Source organism: Pecten maximus, chromosome 15 (genome assembly GCF_902652985.1).
Source record: "Pecten maximus chromosome 15, xPecMax1.1, whole genome shotgun sequence".
Taxonomy (NCBI): Eukaryota; Metazoa; Mollusca; class Bivalvia; order Pectinida; family Pectinidae; genus Pecten; species Pecten maximus.
In genome coordinates, this window is record NC_047029.1 from 35,684,492 (window position 1) to 35,702,657 (window position 18,166).

General features: G+C 36.9%; 1 protein-coding gene across 1 annotated transcript in view; it reads right to left on the reverse strand.

Annotated features, from left to right (window-relative positions):
• Positions 1 to 402: 402 nt before the first annotated feature.
• The window catches only part of LOC117343408 (potassium voltage-gated channel subfamily H member 2-like), a 243,962-nt gene continuing 226,198 nt past the window's right edge, over positions 403 to 18,166 (reverse strand). Inside the window, exons 10-23 of the mRNA XM_033905750.1 lie at positions 17,094 to 17,293; positions 16,637 to 16,724; positions 12,334 to 12,498; positions 11,726 to 11,919; positions 11,280 to 11,391; positions 10,387 to 10,524; positions 9,803 to 9,967; positions 9,197 to 9,390; positions 8,751 to 8,862; positions 7,755 to 7,997; positions 6,674 to 6,801; positions 3,702 to 3,901; positions 1,637 to 1,883; positions 403 to 1,235 (exon numbers count right to left, since the gene is read on the reverse strand). Of these exons, the coding sequence (XP_033761641.1) occupies positions 921 to 1,235; positions 1,637 to 1,883; positions 3,702 to 3,901; positions 6,674 to 6,801; positions 7,755 to 7,997; positions 8,751 to 8,862; positions 9,197 to 9,390; positions 9,803 to 9,967; positions 10,387 to 10,524; positions 11,280 to 11,391; positions 11,726 to 11,919; positions 12,334 to 12,498; positions 16,637 to 16,724; positions 17,094 to 17,293 (2,501 nt within the window). The 3' untranslated portion in view covers positions 403 to 920. The remainder of the gene's footprint in view (positions 1,236 to 1,636; positions 1,884 to 3,701; positions 3,902 to 6,673; positions 6,802 to 7,754; positions 7,998 to 8,750; positions 8,863 to 9,196; positions 9,391 to 9,802; positions 9,968 to 10,386; positions 10,525 to 11,279; positions 11,392 to 11,725; positions 11,920 to 12,333; positions 12,499 to 16,636; positions 16,725 to 17,093; positions 17,294 to 18,166) is intronic.

Below are 18,166 nucleotides of genomic sequence, written 5' to 3' on the forward strand. Positions count from 1 at the left end.
TATACCTATGCAAATCAACAAACGGGAACTATTCTATCACTAAAATTCGTGCATTTTAAAACTCTAAGGGTGAAGACTTAACACTTTACCTCTAGTTTTCATTGTTATTTATAACCTACTTTACCTAAAACACACAAATTATGAAACATCCCCATACATTTTAGTATTTTTGTAGAGATTTGAGTTTGCTTTCTTCATACTTCTCCGCGAGAATATCATCTTTTCTGTATATATGATTTCTTATATGAAACACTTCATTTTAGTTTACTAAGATAACAATAGAATACATTGTCTTTGTATGGAACACTGTATTTTAGTCTACTAAGATAACAATGGAATACATTGTCTTTGTATAGAACACTGTATTTTAGTCTACTAAGATAACCATGGAATACATTAGTCTAAGATAACAATGGAATACATAACTAAAACCGAGACTACTTTCAGTACTACGTTATACAGATATCACATTGTCTTTGAGGCAAACATACCACTCGTCTTTTACATTAGTTATCCTTACAGTTAACAACCACAACTCACTTTTTGCATTGTATTTGCTAAATAGTATATAAAGTCTAGAACATAGATAATTATTGTAATTGTAAACTATTTCTATCAATTTTATAATGCTATGTTAATGTTATATTTGCTTGTCTCTACGTATAAAGATTTTGCATTATGGATATTTTTTTTTCTAAAGATTTAGCTCCGATCATTTGCAATATTTCTCACTGTTACAGATCTGTATTTGTTTTAGAATGAACACTGAAAAAGCTCTGTATCTAAGTTAACGTGATGTACAGTAGTAAACCTCAGCATACGTTCTCGTAAGTCAATATTTTGGCCAATGTCTGGATAAGAACAAATGTAAAGTTAAGAGTGCCAACGAATAATTATAACTAAAAATAACAACAATATAACTAAACAATCGTGTTTCTCATGTCCACTCCGTCAGGTATACCCAAACGACGCCGTGTCGTCGGCGACAGAGAGGACGATTGTGATTGGCTGATTTGAGATTGAGCTGGATCTTCTGATTGGCTGATTGGAGAAACTGCCTCAGACAAAGGAGACACAGTTTGTGATTGGCTGAATGAAGATGAATGTGTACTGTCTGTCGGATCACATAGGGAAATGGAATTGTCACTAGTGGGAATATTTGATAACGGAGAAACAATATCACAATCAGTCCTGGGTTTCCACGGCCCGTCCTCACTGTCCTCAGTATCACTCACCTACAACAGAAGCAATATTGTCAGTAAGCATGCCACAATGACTGGTGGAAACAGATATTACTGTTCAATTTGATGTATACTAAAGTACTCTTACAAACAGGGGCATATGAAGATGAACCACTGCATGGCAATGATAACTGAGCCAACTTAAAAATCAACTGAAACTTAAGTTTGTCTTCGTAAAAATTTAAATGTTCAAATCCAAAAACAAATGCCTGGTATAAGGCAAGATAAGAAAGCAAAGAAAGACAGAAGGAACTGAGGACAAACAAATGTTGAAATGAGTGTAACTTTTGTAGTCACCAGTGGAGGACATCAAAGAATATCCCTAATGAATTCCCCAATTTTGTGTAAAAGCAAGTACATAAGTTCTTGTCAACAACATCATAAAACAGCCATACCATCTTGGATTGTTTTGCAGAATCCTGTGACTTCCCTGATTTGTCTGCGGTCTCCTGATACCCAAAGGTATCGTCATCCTCCTGGATTTGGTTGTAGTCTGGGGGAGGAGGGAGATTACCATCGGGTGGGGTCACACGGGGGTCGGAGGGTATCTGTGAGTGAGAGGTCTCCACAGTCTGTGAGCGGAGGATATTCAGGATCATGGCAATATCACAACCCATTTTTCTCTCCAGTCTTGTCAGCTGCCTGTGGAGGGAATTTGAACAAAAACGGTTAAGTGCTCTCATTATATTGAAGTTTGATATATGAGTATATATATACTGAAACGAAAAAGAAACGCAACTTCAAATTGTAGGTTTAATAAAATAATACTTGTGAGCATTATGTTTAAATTTCATATGTAATAGTTAATATTGAATATTGATGTAACATCCTTTAAATGTTTAGAGATTTTTAAGAACAGGTCACTTTGCTAGAAGGTCATGATTGGTAGTACCCTACGTGAATCCAAGTTGAAATGGCAGCAGTTTTGAAACCGTCCCCTAATATCGTGTGTGTCCTCCTCGAACAGTTATCACATCTCTAATTCTTTGTTGCATTGAGTTCATCAGGGCATTGACTTTCCGTATTGGAATGTTATTCCATTCTTGGACGAGTGCATTTGCTAACTGAGGGAGGGTATTTGGGGGGTTACGGCGATTTCGAATTCTTCTGTCTAATTCATCCCACAAATGCTCGATTGGGGACAGGTCGGGGCTATATGGAGGCCAATCTATAGGAACAATGTTCTGTGTCGCAAGAAAGTCTCTACAGACTCTTGCATCGTGTGGTCTCGCGTTATCTTGCTGAAAGGTTAGATGATGCTGCCTAACAAACGGCACAACATGGGGCCTAAGGATCTCATCCCGATAGCGTACGGCCGTTAAATTCCCATTGACTATCACCAAAGGCGTCTTCAAACCATGGGAGATTCCCGCCCAAACCATAACTGATCCACCCCCAAATCGGTCGTGTTCCAAAACACAGGCGTCAGCAAAACGTTCGCCTCGACGCCGGTACACACGTTGACGGCCATCTGCTCGAAATAACGTGAATCGAGATTCATCGGTGAAGAGCATAGACCTCCAACGTCTCATAGGAAAACGTCTGGGCATATGTGCCGTTGCCCATTGCATACGACGTGCTCGACGTTGCGGTGTTAGTGGTAAACCAACGTACTGTCGCCTTGCACGCAAATTAGCCTCACGCAGTCTGTTGATCACTGTTTGGGGATGAATTCGACGGTTATGATTACCAATCGTATTCCTTGCCGTTTCAGCGGCCGTTAATCTCCTGTTACGCAGGTGTGCCAACCTAAGAACCCGGTCTTGACGTCGCGACGTTACGCGTGGACGTCCTGATCTCGGCTGGTCATCGACTCTTCCTGTTGCGTTAAGACGTGAAACTAATCGACTAATAGTCGATTTGTGAACTCTGAATTGTCGAGCGACGTGAAGTTGCGTGTTCCCTGCCAGAAGCATCGCTATAGCACGTCCTCTATCAACCTTTGATAACCGTGGCATAATTGTAAAAGGAATTATTGTTTGCAAAAGTATTGGCGATGATGTGGCTCAATGTTAGTGATGAATTGATACTGGTTTGAATGAAAAAAGAACGCATATGTTTGTACAGGCACGGTTTTTGATGTTTTTACCGCGCCGGAAGTGCATAGGTCTCTAGTCACACTTGGGTGATTTTGAAGATTGGTATGGGTGTTAGGCAGGGTGCATGTTTATTTCCGCGATTTTTATACAGATATGTATATTTAATACAAAATTAATCACAATTTTCCATGTTGCGTTTCTTTTTCGTTTCAGTATATATGTTAATATCCTTATGCAGTAGTTATCCTTAATGAAACTCAGTCTGGAATGTCCTTTATCAAATGGCACGAAGTATACAATTCCAAATAATATTCCACAAAATGACAAAAATTATTGCAGGCTATTTGGGAGTCAATTGTATGGTTGATTTTGACATGATGTATTGTCTGTTTAAACTTTTACCAATTCTTTAGTCACCCACCTTGCTAATTCGTCAAGTCGTCTCTCGACATCCTGAGGACTGGAATGGCCGTCATTTGGGTCCCCAGGACAAGTCTCCGTGGGAATGAAGGTTGTCTGCCCTTGAGCCTCCTCAAACTGAGATTGGGTAGAAGGACTGGACACAGGCAGGGTCATGGACGAGGTTGACTTAGGCATGCTGGAACTGGACATCCCTTTGGGCTGGAATAGCCACAGCTTTGAACATCAAATTTGTCCTTTATGATACCGTGAACAATGATCTAGCTTACAGACGGATTTAATTTCTACATGTGGTAAACCACAGACGGATTTAATTTCTACATGTGGTAAACCTAAAGTCCTTATTTCGAAATGGAGTTTTATCTGTATTTTATAACCATACCTGTTACAACTAGTATTATAAGTGTACCTGTATGTTATGGTGAGTGTATACATGTATGTCATGTTAAGGTGTACCTGTATGTTATGGTGAGTATACCTGTATGTTATGGTGAGTATACCTGTATGTCATGGTGAGTGTACCTGTATGTTATGGTGAGTATACCTGTATGTCATGGTGAGTGTACCTGTATGTTATGGTGAGTATACCTGTATGTTATGGTGAGTGTACCTGTATGTTATGGTGAGTATACCTGTATGTTATGGTGTGTGTACCTGTATGTTATGGTGAGTATACATGTTATGGTGAGTGTACCTGTATGTTATGTTAAGGTGTACCTGTATGTTATGGTGAGTGTACCTGTATGTTATGGTGTGTGTACCTGTATGTTATGTTAAGGTGTACCTGTATGTTATGGTGAGTGTACCTGTATGTTATGGTGAGTATACCTGTATGTCATGGTGAGTGTACCTGTATGTTATGTTAAGGTGTACCTGTATGTTATGGTGAGTGTACCTGTATGTTATGGTGAGTGTACCTATATGTTATGTTAAGATGTACCTGTATGATATGGTGAGTGTATCTTCATGTCATGGTGTGTGTACCTGTATGTTATGTTAAGGTGTACCTGTATGTTATGGTGAGTGTACCTGTATGTTACGGTGAGTGTACCTGTATGTTATGGTGAGTGTACCTGTATGATATGCTGAGTGTATCTTCATGTTATGGTGAATGTACCTGTATGTTATGGTGAGTGTACCTGTATGTTATGGTGAGTGTACCTGTATGTTATGGTGAGTATACCTGTATGTTATGGTGAGTATACCTGTATGTTATGGTGTGTGTACCTGTATGTTATGGTGAGTGTACCTGTATGTTATGGTGAGTATACCGGTATGTTATGGTGAGTGTACCTGTATGTTATGGTGAGTGTACCTGTATGTTATGGTGAGTGTACCTGTATGTTATGGTGAGTATACCTGTATGTTATGGTGAGTGTACCTGTGTCTCATTGTGAGTGTACCTGTATGTTATGGTGAGTGTACCTGTATGTTATGATGAGTATACCTGTATGTTATGGTGAGTATACCTGTATGTTATGGTGTACCTGTATGTTATAGTATACCTGTATGTTATGGTGTACCTGTATGTTATGGTGAGTGTTCCTGTATGTTATGGTGAGTGTACCTGTATGTTATGGTGAGTGTACCTGTATGTTATGGTGAGTATACCTGTATGTTATGGTGAGTGTACCTGTGTCTCATGGTGAGTATACCTGTATGTTATGGTGAGTGTACCTGTATGTTATGATGAGTATACCTGTATGTTATGTTAAGGTGTACCTGTATGTTATGGTGAGTATACCTGTATGTTATGGTGAGTGTACCTGTATGTTATGGTGATTGTACCTGTATGTCATGGTGAGTGTACCGGTATGTTATGGTGAGTGTACCTGTATGTTATGGTGTACCTGTATGTTATGGTGAGTGTACCTGTATGTCATGATGAGTGTACCTGTATGTTATGGTGAGTGTACCTGTATGTTATGGTGAGTGTACCTGTATGTTATGATGAGTGTACCTGTATGTTATATTAAGGTGTACCTGTATGTCATGGTGAGTATACCTGTATGTTATGATGAGTGTACCTGTATGTTATGGTGAGTGTACTTGTATGTTATGGTGAGTGCATGTACCTGTATGTTATGATGAGTGTACCTGTATGTTATGATGAGTGTACCTGTATGTTATATTAAGGTGTACCTGTATGTCATGGTGAGTATACCTGTATGTCATGGTGAGGGTACCTGTATGTTATGGTGAGGGTACCTGTATGTTATATTAAGGTGTACCTGTATGTTATGGTGAGTGTACCTGTATGTTATGGTGAGTATACCTGTATGTCATGGTGAGTATACCTGTATGTTATGGTGAGTGTACCTGTATGTTATGGTGAGTATACCTGTATGTTATGGTGAGTATACCTGTATGTTATGGTGAGTATACCTGTATGTTATGGTGAGTGTACCTGTATGTCATGGTGAGTATACCTGTATGTTATGGTGAGTATACCTGTATGTTATGGTGAGTATACCTGTATGTCATGGTGAGTATACCTGTATGTTATGGTGAGTGTACCTGTATGTTATGGTGAGTATACCTGTATGTTATGGTGAGTGTACCTGTATGTTATATTAAGGTGTACCTGTATGTCATGGTGAGTGTACCTGTATGTTATGGTGAGTATACCTGTATGTTATGGTGAGTGTACCTGTATGTTATGGTGAGTATACCTGTATGTCATGGTGAGGGTACCTGTATGTTATATTAAGGTGTTCCTGTATGTTATGGTGAGTGTACCTGTATGTTATGATGAGTATACCTGTATGTTATGGTGAGTGTACCTGTATGTCATGGTGAGTATACCTGTATGTTATGGTGAGTATACCTGTATGTTATGGTGAGTGTACCTGTATGTTATGGTGAGTGTACCTGTATGTTATGGTGAGTGTTCCTGTATGTTATATTAAGGTGTACCTGTATGTTATGGTGAGTGTACCTGTATGATCTCAGTTTAATTGCTACATGGCTTACCTGTGTGTCGGAACTCTGACTTTGGTCCTGTAGAAGAGGTGCAGTATCTTGGTCCATTTTCTTGCCCTGATGATCATAGCGTCCAGTCACAGCATTCACAAGGTTGTTAACATTAGCTAGGGCTCCAGCTACAAAATACAAGCATATAAACTTCAAATATTCAGATATCTGACAGAATCTAATTAATAACATTAGTTAGAGCCCTGCCTAGGTGACACAATCATATAAACTTCTAACAGAATCCATAATTAGATAAACGATTGACCATATCTAATATAAAAACAGACAAAAGATCCCCGATTGATCTTGGAGGTTGCCTACCATCCTATAACATCTTTTTTCTAAACTTTTGTCGTCTAGTACTAGTACTAGTTACCTATTTTATTGTTGTGTTGTGGTAACAAAGCTGCCATTTTGGCTTTTGCCTCAGTCTCAAAACCAAACATGCCTTATATAGGCACTGCCTAACCTTGACTAAGAAACAAGGGCGACCTACACAAGAAGTTTATTATAAATGAGGCCTTTCCTGTACTTATCAAACTAGAAAATGTCTGTCAGACAAATGCCCATCACTGCCACGTGACAACCCTATAAACAGTTTGATGAGGATCGCATCAGCAGTTCCCGAGATCAGCTAGTTACATTAAATCGGGACGGGGCAGGACTAGACGCGGCAGGAAGAGGAGGGACGGTATGGATATGGGTAACCCTATAAGTATATAAAAATATCAGTAGCTAACTTGACCTTTCAATATTCCAGACAACTGCCTGCCACTGATTTAGCTTTTCTTACCCTATACCCCATTGATTATGTCCAATAAGGAAGGACAGATGAAGGATTGACGACGGACCACTGAGGAAAGGTGATCGAACAGTACATTATCTGAATATAGGTAGGCTAACAAATTTCATGTGCTAAGATACAAGCTAGTGATCCAGGAATCAACGATGTAAAAGTATTACCTGATCAGAAATAAGAATAGACTTAAGTACTTTGAAAAGTGGAAAGTATGAAAGCAAGTCGCCTGGCCTAAGCCTTCTTAACTCCAAAATATTACAGTCAAGGTTATGAGAATGTCACCTGCAATCGAGGAGAAGCCTGGCCGCTTTTTGTCGTCCTTGGAATCAAATTCAAAGTTAGCTGGAGTAATATCCTGCCCGGCCTTACTGGGTGTAAACTCCAGGATACCTGCTCCACTTTCCTGGATTTCTTCCTCGCTGGAGTCAAATGACGTAGACATCATCTGGCCCTCTGACTGGTTCACATGCCGTCGTAAACGGCGAGCTCGTGATGGGCGGAACTTATATTCTTTGCTGACTTCATCTTGAAACATAAAATATGATGTTTGATATGGCAAATGATACATAGAAATTTATGTACGAGATTATAGACTGTGATGTGAAGTTATATTCAAAGTTAAAACACAAAGATCAAGTGAAGGACAACAAACCTTTAACGAACTTCTAATGAACAATAAGGGCCATGAAATCACTAAACACTGGCCTGTAACTACATATTAACGTTACATATATAAATGCCTTTTTATATCCAAAGTCGGAAGGGTTGAGTGATTACAAAATCCAAAACTACTACACATTGGCTTTACATATATAAATGTCTTTATAAATCCAATGTTGGAAAGGTTGTACAATTGCCAAATCTAAAACAATTAAATTAGTGAAATACATGTAAAATCTTTATCTTAGAATATAAGGGCTGTTCCGAAGTTATTTGGGTGGGAGGCATATGTTTAGAGGTCCCACCATCCATCAAATATTAAAACATATTTAGTATAAAGAATACTAGAAAAATTTCAGATTTTTGAGAATTTTTACTGCGAAATTCACCCATTTTCAAAATGGCTACCCTTGGAAAACTTTGAGCTGAAGGACCCAACTTTATTTTTATTAAGTGTTATATGAGACCCAAACTTTTGTTATAAACCATAATTGCCAAATTGAATTCAAGAGTTTTAATGATATACTCCAAAACATTAAAACTAAATTCTATGGAAAAACAATTGGTTGGTTGGTTGGTCTCTTTCAAGGAATATTTTGAAGATGTCAGTTGACATACCTGGAGAGCCGGACCCTGAGGAGTGGTCAGACTTCACTGACCGCCTCTTCCTCAACATCTGTCTAGCACCATAGCTACTCTCGTTGTCGGCCCGTCTGATCACCAAATCCTCCTGTAACACAACAGTCATGGTTGAAAAAAACACATGGTTATTATATCTGTCAAACGAGGGGCTAGAAGTTTACTCTGATAACTATACATGTTTTAAATATACTACTACAAAGTTGATTAGAATTCCCCACTTTTCACTAGGTTGGTATTAGCTGTTAACCTTACACACTACAACACAACATACCAACTTTGCATCAGAATCTCATTTATTTAAAATGTTGGTTCCAGTTAATTTTTTTGTTATTGTGGAACCTGTAGAATTTCGAATGATGTTCAATTTCTATGATGATTTATCTCCCTTTGAACCACAGATTAACATGTATGTTCTCACTTACATCTCGGAGGTCAAAGGTCACCTCCAGGTTAGTGGTGAAATGCTCAGAAAACTCGGGATACATGTCGAGTATTTCCATGAGATCATCGCGATGAATCTTGTGTAGATCACAGTAAGTGAGTGCTCTAACATTACAACTCGACTTTCCAATTGTTTCGTGTTTACATATATTTTCTCCAAACACGTCATCTTTACCTGTCACAGAGGAGAAACAATTGTCACAAAAAGAAGAAACAAAATTGTTTTAACAAATGTAAACGTAAATTCTTGGAAACCAATTGCAAAACAAGTTATACCAACTTATATTAATTAAGCTTATTGGCCTGGATGAAAGTGTACAAGAGACTTACTGTGGGAGAAAACTTAGAGCACCTGGAAAAAACCAACATGGTTTCAGCTTTTTATGTCCAATTGAGGAATTGAACCCCAGCCAACAATAAAGGTAAAAGGCAAGTGTAGTGTATTACCACTGAGCAATCGACCATCTTTTTCATACAGTATTTACACATTAATGAATATGGTATACAAAACGCAGTTTGTGGGTTCCAATGTTTTCATTGTACATGACATACTAGTAAAGGATTTGGTCTACAGGATTAAAAGTTACCCAGTATTGCCACGACGATGTCCTCCTTGAGTATTTCTATGGAGCCACGGGAGATGAAGTAGAGACCTGTAAGGACGTCCCCACGATGTTGTAGCGTGTCCCCAGGTGGGACGTGTGTTGTCTTAAACTTCATAGAGAGTGCCCTCAAACATCCCGGACTGGCACCTACAAAACAAAAACATTATTTAGTACTGGATTATCATAAAACACGTCCAGAAAGTACTGAATTATCATAAAACAAGTCCAGAAAGTACTGAATTATCATAAAACAAGCCCAGAAAGCAGACTCTGGACTCTGAGTGGGTTTATTACAACAGAGGAGAAATTTACTTACAAAATGTCAAATCAGAGATACATCTGAAACTCAGAAACCCAGCACCTAATTGTTTTTTATCTTTATTTTTTTTTGTTTTTTGTTTTGCAAGCTAGGCTCTCTAACCTTACAGGGTAACATTCAGACTGTGCTCTTAAATTTTTTAACACCTGCAAGTTCAGAAGTTCTACATAAAAACAAATCTTGAAATATTTTCCCCTCTTTTTAAATGCCCTATTTCAAAATTTTTTCCTAAGGTAATATAAATAACTATTTAATTTTTTTTCCTGGATTTCTTCCTCGCTGGAGTCAAATGACGTAGACATCATCTGGCCCTCTGACTGGTTCACATGCCGTCGTAAACGGCGAGCTCGTGATGGGCGGAACTTATATTCTTTGCTGACTTCATCTTGAAACATAAAATATGATGTTTGATATGGCAAATGATACATAGAAATCTATGTACGCGATTATAGACTGTGATGTGAAGTTATATTCAAAGTTAAAACACAAAGATCAAGTGAAGGACAACAAACCTTTAATGAACTTCTAATGAACAATAACGGCCATGAAATCACTAAACACTGGCCTGTAACTACATATTAATGTTACATATATAAATGCCTTTTTAAATCCAAAGTCGGAAAGGTTGAGTAATTACAAAATCCAAAACTACTACACAATGGCTATACATATATAAATGTCTTTATAAATCCAATGTTGGAAAGGTTGTACAATTGCCAAATCTAAAACAATTGAATTAGTGAAATACATGTAAAATCTTTATCTTAAGAACATAAGGGCTGTTCCGAAGTTATTTGGGTGGGAGGCATATGTTTAGAGGTCCCACCACCAATCAAATATTAAAACATATTTAGTATAAAGAATACTAGAAAAATTTCAGATTTTTGAGAATTTTTACTGCGAAATTTACCCATTTTCAAAATGGCTACACTTGGAAAACTTTGAGCTGAAGGACCAAACTTTTTTTTTATTAAGTGTTACATGAGACCCTAAACTTTTGTTATAAATCATAATTGTCATATTGAATTCAAGAGTTTTAATGACATACTCCAAAACATTAAAACTAAATTCTATGGAAAAACAATTGGTTGGTTGGTTGGTCTCTTTCAAGGAATATTTTGAAGATGTCAGTTGACATACCTGGAGAGCCGGACCCTGAGGAGTGGTCAGACTTCACTGACCGCCTCTTCCTCAACATCTGTCTAGCACCATAGCTACTCTCGTTGTCGGCCCGTCTGATCACCAAATCCTCCTGTAACACAACAGTCATGGTTGAAAAAAACACATGGTTATTATATCTGTCAAACGAGGGACTAGAAGTTTACTCTGATAACTATACATGTTTTAAATATACTACTACAAAGTTTATTAGAATTCCCCACTTTTCACTAGGTTGGTATTAGCTATTTACCTCACACACTACAACACAGCGTACCAACTTTGCATCAGAATCCCATTTATTTAAAATGTTGGTTCCAGTTAATTTATTTGTTATTGTGGAACCTGTAGAATTTCGAATGATGTTCAACTTCTAAGATGATTTATCTCCCTTTGAACCACAGATTAACATGTATGTTCTCACTTACATCTCGGAGGTCAAAGGTCACCTCCAGGTTAGTGGTGAAATGCTCAGAAAACTCGGGATACATGTCGAGTATTTCCATGAGATCATCGCGATGAATCTTGTGTAGATCACAGTATGTGAGTGCTCTAACATTACAACTCGACTTTCCAATTGTTTCGTGTTTACATATATTTTCTCCAAACACGTCATCTTTACCTGTCACAGAGGAGAAACAATTGTCACAAAAAGAAGAAACAGAATTGTTTTAACAAATGTAAATGTAAATTCTTGGAAACCAATTGTAAAACAAGTTATACCAACTTATATTAATGATGCTTATTGGCTTGGATGAAAGTGTACGAGAGACTACGTACTGTGGGAGGAAACTAGAGCACCTGGAAAAAACCAACATAGTTTCAGCTTTTTATGTCCAATTGAGGAATTGAACCCCAGCCAACAATAAAGGTAAAAGGCAAGTGTAGTGTATTACCACTGAGCAATCGACCACCCTTTTCATACAGTATTTACACATTAAGGAATATGGTATACAAAACGCAGTTTGTGGGTTCCAATGATTTCATTGTACATGACATGCTAGTAAAGGATTTGGTCTACAGGATTAAAAGTTACCCAGTATTGCCACGACGATGTCCTCCTTGAGTATTTCTATGGAGCCACGGGAGATGAAGTAGAGACCTGTAAGGACGTCCCCACGATGTTGTAGCGTGTCCCCAGGTGGGACGTGTGTTGTCTTAAACTTCATAGAGAGTGCCCTCAAACATCCCGGACTGGCACCTACCAAACAAAAACATTAGTTAGTACTGAATTATCATAAAACAGGCCCAGAAAGTACTGAATTATCATAAAACAAGCCCAGAAAGAACTAAATTATCATAAAACAAGCCCAGAAAGTACTAAATTATCATAAAACAAGCCCAGAAAGTACTGAATTATCATAAAACACGTCCAGAAAGTACTGAATTATCATAAAACAAGCCCAGAAAGTACTGAATTATCATAAAACAAGCCCAGAAAGTACTAAATTATCATAAAACAAGCCCAGAAAGTACTGAATTATCATAAAACACGTCCAGAAAGTACTGAATTATCATAAAACAAGCCCAGAAAGTACTGAATTATCATAAAACAAGCCCAGAAAGTACTGAATTATCATAATTAAAACACGCCCAGAAAGTACTGAATTATCATAAAACAAGCAAAGAAAGTACTGAATTATCATAAAACAAGCCCACAAAGTACTGAATTATCATAAAACAAGCACAGAAAGTACTGAATTATCATAAAACACGTCCAGAAAGTACTGAATTATCATAAAACAAGCCCAGAAAGCAGACTCCGGACTCTGAGTGGGTTTATTACAACAGAGGAGGAATTTATACTTACAAAATATCAAATCAGAGATACATCTGAAACTCGGAAACCCAGCACCTAATTGTTTTTTATCTTAATTCTTTTTTGTTTTTTTTGCAAGCTAGGCTCTCTAACCTTACAGGGTAACATTCAGACTGTGCTCTTAAATTTTTTAACACCTGCAAGTTCTACATCAAAACAAAGCTGATATTTCATCTGTATGCCGGAGTTTCATTTGATCTCAACATAAAATATTATATATTTTGACAAAAAAGTATCTCAAAAGTCTAACATCAGGTGTTAGGATGAGAGTAAATTTGAACTTACTCTCGACCATACTTCGTAGCTACAAGATGGCCACACATGTTCACCTTTCCCTGCCTATATAATTTGTTTCTCTAATATGGCAACACATTACACCATATAAACTAATCTGATATTAATTTTTCTATTCATGTTTATTGAAAATGGACATTGACAAAAAATTGGGAGGAAAAGACTGAAAACAGTGAATGTGTGTTGATCACATTAGACGTACCACAGAAGGCTGACCATGCCTTTAGCCTGAACTTTAAAATCTCTCAATTGTCAAGGTAGCAAACTTAAGCTATGAACTGTACGTGTGGCAGCCATTCCTCTGGATCTAAAGATTTCAGAGCCATACACTATCAGCCATTAATTAACATGCAGTTCTTTAGTATCCTACGTAACCACACTCTGTCACTTACTCCAGGGATACAAGGCAGCTGGCAGGTATCCACACCTTTACAAAATGTTATCAGCATGAAGCCACATACAATCTTTTATAACATGGAGTTGAGGTTTTAATTAAATTTCATGACCATTACTTAATATGTCAACTTAAATACTGGCATCCAACATTTGTACCCCAATATGAAAGATTACAATTGATATCCTGATTACCTCCCTTGGCAAGAGCTCTTCTACTGAAATCATGAGAGATAATCAATTGTATACACATTTTACAATAAATTTGATAATCACTGATGCCCTGCCCTTCACACCTTCTTCATAACTGATGGAAAAAATCTCGAAACGAGCAAAACATGAAATATAATTCTGACTTCTAGATTTCACTGCTTCAAATACTAAATAAGTACGTGGCTGATGGGTTATTATGATATAAACTAGAGCTATATCACTATATATGCCACAAAGATATAATGTCAGGCAGGCGGTAACCAGTCTATATCGGGTATATATAATGGCATCATCTAACCAATCCTTCATAAAGTTTTCAACAGCAAATTGCTCATTTTAAGGGACACCAATGAAAGATTTTTTTTTTTCAATTTAATTATTTATGTCCAAGTGAAATATGAATTTAAGCTAAGTAGACCATTTCCAATACTCTCCTGATTTACAAACATGAATTTCAAATAAAAACATTTTGGAATAATCTCTTTACATTTCAACAAATGTGAAACAACAATTTCCATGCTTCTGTACATAGTGAGTGAATTTAACCAGGGACATTGACCTCCTTTTGACCTCCTTAACACATGGTGAGGTTTGTTTGCAGATATTCTTACCTGTTTGTGTCAACACTCTAAAAAGTGACCTAAAGGATTTTGTGATCTAACGACTTTCATTTTCTATCTACAAGTGTTGCGACATTTTACTTATTGAACATCTTTTTAGCGTGAAAATTGAGAAAGGAGACAGAGGGATCTTATCTAATGTCTACGAGCTTGTGGTGATTGTGTGACCCTGGTGTGTTTGATTGGTCTGCTTAGTCTATTATTGACATGCCTACCTTTGAGTGATGATGGTAAGGTATGGGACACCTTAAATCTTACTTCCAGTTTACAACCACAATTAAAAAAGTAGTTACCTCCCCTTAATAGAAAGTATCAGCATAATTAAACCCCTATCATGTATTTCTAAATAATTTTCAAAACTGGCCTATATAACTATACAACCTTAACCTTGGGTCAGTCTATTTTTACTTTCTTATGTGACATCAAAGTTTATTTTAGTTAAATAATCATAAAATTTGACATCAATCACAAATGTTTACTGATTGAATGACCTTGACATTGCTCAGTCAATAAATGACTTTTTATTTCATTTTCTTTTCCAAAATTTGAGTAAATTTTGTGACAATAACCCTGAAGACTGTTTATATGATTTTTTGTTCAATTCCAACTTACTTTGGCTTCAAAATATCCTATCAAAATATTTATCAGCTAAGGTATACAAAAATTGACCTTGACCTTTGACCTTATGACTGTCATAGGTCAGTTGACCTCTTGATTTTAAATAACTTTTATTCATAGTATCAAATGTTCTATAACAACACTATATATAAATCATTGTTATTATTCACTATCAATAAATAAAGTATTTTCTAAAATTTACCCTTTTTGGGGTATAAGCTTTGATTTGATTTTAAAATCAACCTCTAAAATTTTAAAGTTGACCCTTCAATGAACATATGTGGTTGTAACTGGAGAGTGAGATTTCGGCCATGCTGGACAGGTTAGGTAAGGAATGGTACGATGTCACCTAGCATGCATCTCCCCAATCATATATAGTTACCTGACTCCGGAGAAAACAGCACTTTGAAAGTCAAAAACAATTTCTAAAATATTTCAATATAAAATCCATAGGACTTTACCTTACCTTAATTAATATGTTGGTATATTGACTAGGACTCTCAAACAAAAGTATGATCTTATTAACATGATTTTAATTTTGATCACAATTAAATTAACTTGTTAGTCCCAAAACCAACCCAGTTCATGGGAAATAGTCACAAAACCAACTTGGTTTATGGGAACAAAAAATAAAGAAAATTACTGAAAAGAGGAATAGATTTATATGTGTCAAACAAAACTATGATAGATAGACAGATGAAAGATGATGAGATAGGCAGATGGAAAGGTGGATGGATGGGGACAATGTTACCAAGTAAAGCAGGGACATAAAATAGCCTGTTTTCAATTATAATCTAAACAACTTCACATTCATATTAATCACATATATCCATTCATAAGTCAAAATCTGTTTTATGTGTTAAATAAATAAGTCAAAATCTGGTTTGTGTTGAAAAAGTCAAAATCTGTTTTATGTAATAAATAAGTCAAAATCTGTTTTATGTGTTGAATAAGTCAAAATCTGTTTTATGTGTTGAATAAGTCAAAATCTGTTTCACATATTGAATAAATAAGTCAAAATCTGTTTCAGAAATTTAACGAATAAGTCAAAATTTGTTTCATACATGGAATGAATAAATCAAAATAAAGTTAATGTTTTGAAGAAATATTCCTCCGGCAGTGAACTGGTCATGGGACATTAAAGTCACTTTGAATATTTCTGATGGTGTTCTTACTAAATCTCAAAATCAACTACATTTTCATCTTCGTTTTTAACTACAAAATACCAAATCAGCTGTCATGTAAATATTTCTCCAGTTTTCAGTTGTATATACTATGATGAGGTGTATAGGCTTTTTAATATCGCAGCTGTAATGAGTACAGATGGGTTATACTCGACAATGTGGTGCAGTTTAACTGAGGATATCAGTTTCTAATCTTACCTTTGAATGCCTGACAATTGTTGATCAGCGTTTTGTTCAAATGTAGACAAATATCGGCCTGCAAACATTCTGGAAAACTTTTCAGTACCTGTGGGTTAAAATTCAATTTTCTTATGATGTCTTATCATAAATATTGTACTTCGATTTCTCCAATCTATAATATTAACCATACATGTTTCACACACAGCTGTATGAAGTGGATGTAATTAAAACAACCACACTGGGTACTTGTCCCTTATCAGCCCCTGCTATAAATAGTAACAGTGAACTTGACCTTGACCCAAAATCCCTAAAATTCAAACTTGTTTGAGATATTATTCATCAGTAGCAATCACAGGATCTCCTTGTAAAGTATATGTGAGAAAAAAAATCATCAATGTTACTCAAATCTTTAATTCACAGAATCTCAAGATTTGTGAATGAAATTAGGTATCACATTTATGGAAACTATACCAACCATATTCATATCAATGCCATTTGTGTATGACCAAGCATGCTGAAAATATTCCTCCAGTCTCTGTCGTAGGGGGTTTGGAATCTGATGGAACCTGATAAATTCTTTTATACGTAGCATCTGTGTATGGTATCGAGCTGTTCCACTGTATAATCTTTGAATAATTGCTGATACATTACCGAATATACTGGCATACATCAATGCTGTAATGAAGAAAGTGGGTTCTCAGATCAGGTCACATATTTAATCATGGGGGTACATGTAAAGACAAATAGGTGTAAATCATCTTCATCTAGACGATGGTATAGCAAGTATCCTCTCTATGTCTGGAGTAATGTGCCAGGTTATCTCCCCTTAAATCAGAGCTACCATAATCTCCCCTTACATCAGAGTAAAGTTGTCTCCCCTTAACATCAGTTAAATCAAAACTTGAGTTATCTCCCTTTATATCAGGATTAAGATTGTTTTCTCTAACTTCGTACATCAGAACTAGGTTCTCTACCCTTACTAAGTACATCAGATCTAGGGTTGTCTCCCCTAACATCAGAACTAGGGTTGTCTCCCCTAACATCAGATCTAGGCTTGTCACCCTAACATCAGATCTAGGCTTGTCATCCTAACATCAGATCTAGGGTTGTCACCCTTACATAAGATCTAGGGTTGTCTCCCCTAACATCAGATCTAGGCTTGTCACCCTAACATCAGATCTAGGCTTGTCACCCTAACATCAGATCTAGGGTTGTCACCCTTACATAAGATCTAGGGTTGTCTCCCCTTACATAAGATCTAGGGTTGTCTCCCCTAACATCAGATCTAGGGTTGTTTCCCCTAACATCAGATCTAGGATTGTCACCCCTAACATCAGATCTAGGCTTGTCACCCTAACATCAGATCTAGGGTTGTCTCCCCTTACATAAGATCTAGGGTTGTCACCCCTAACATCAGAACTAGGGTTGTCTCCCCTAACATCAAATCTAGGGTTGTCTCCCCTAACATCAGATCTAGGGTTGTCTCCCCTAACATCAGATCTAGGGTTGTCTCCCCTAACATCAGATCTAGGGTTGTCACCCCTAACA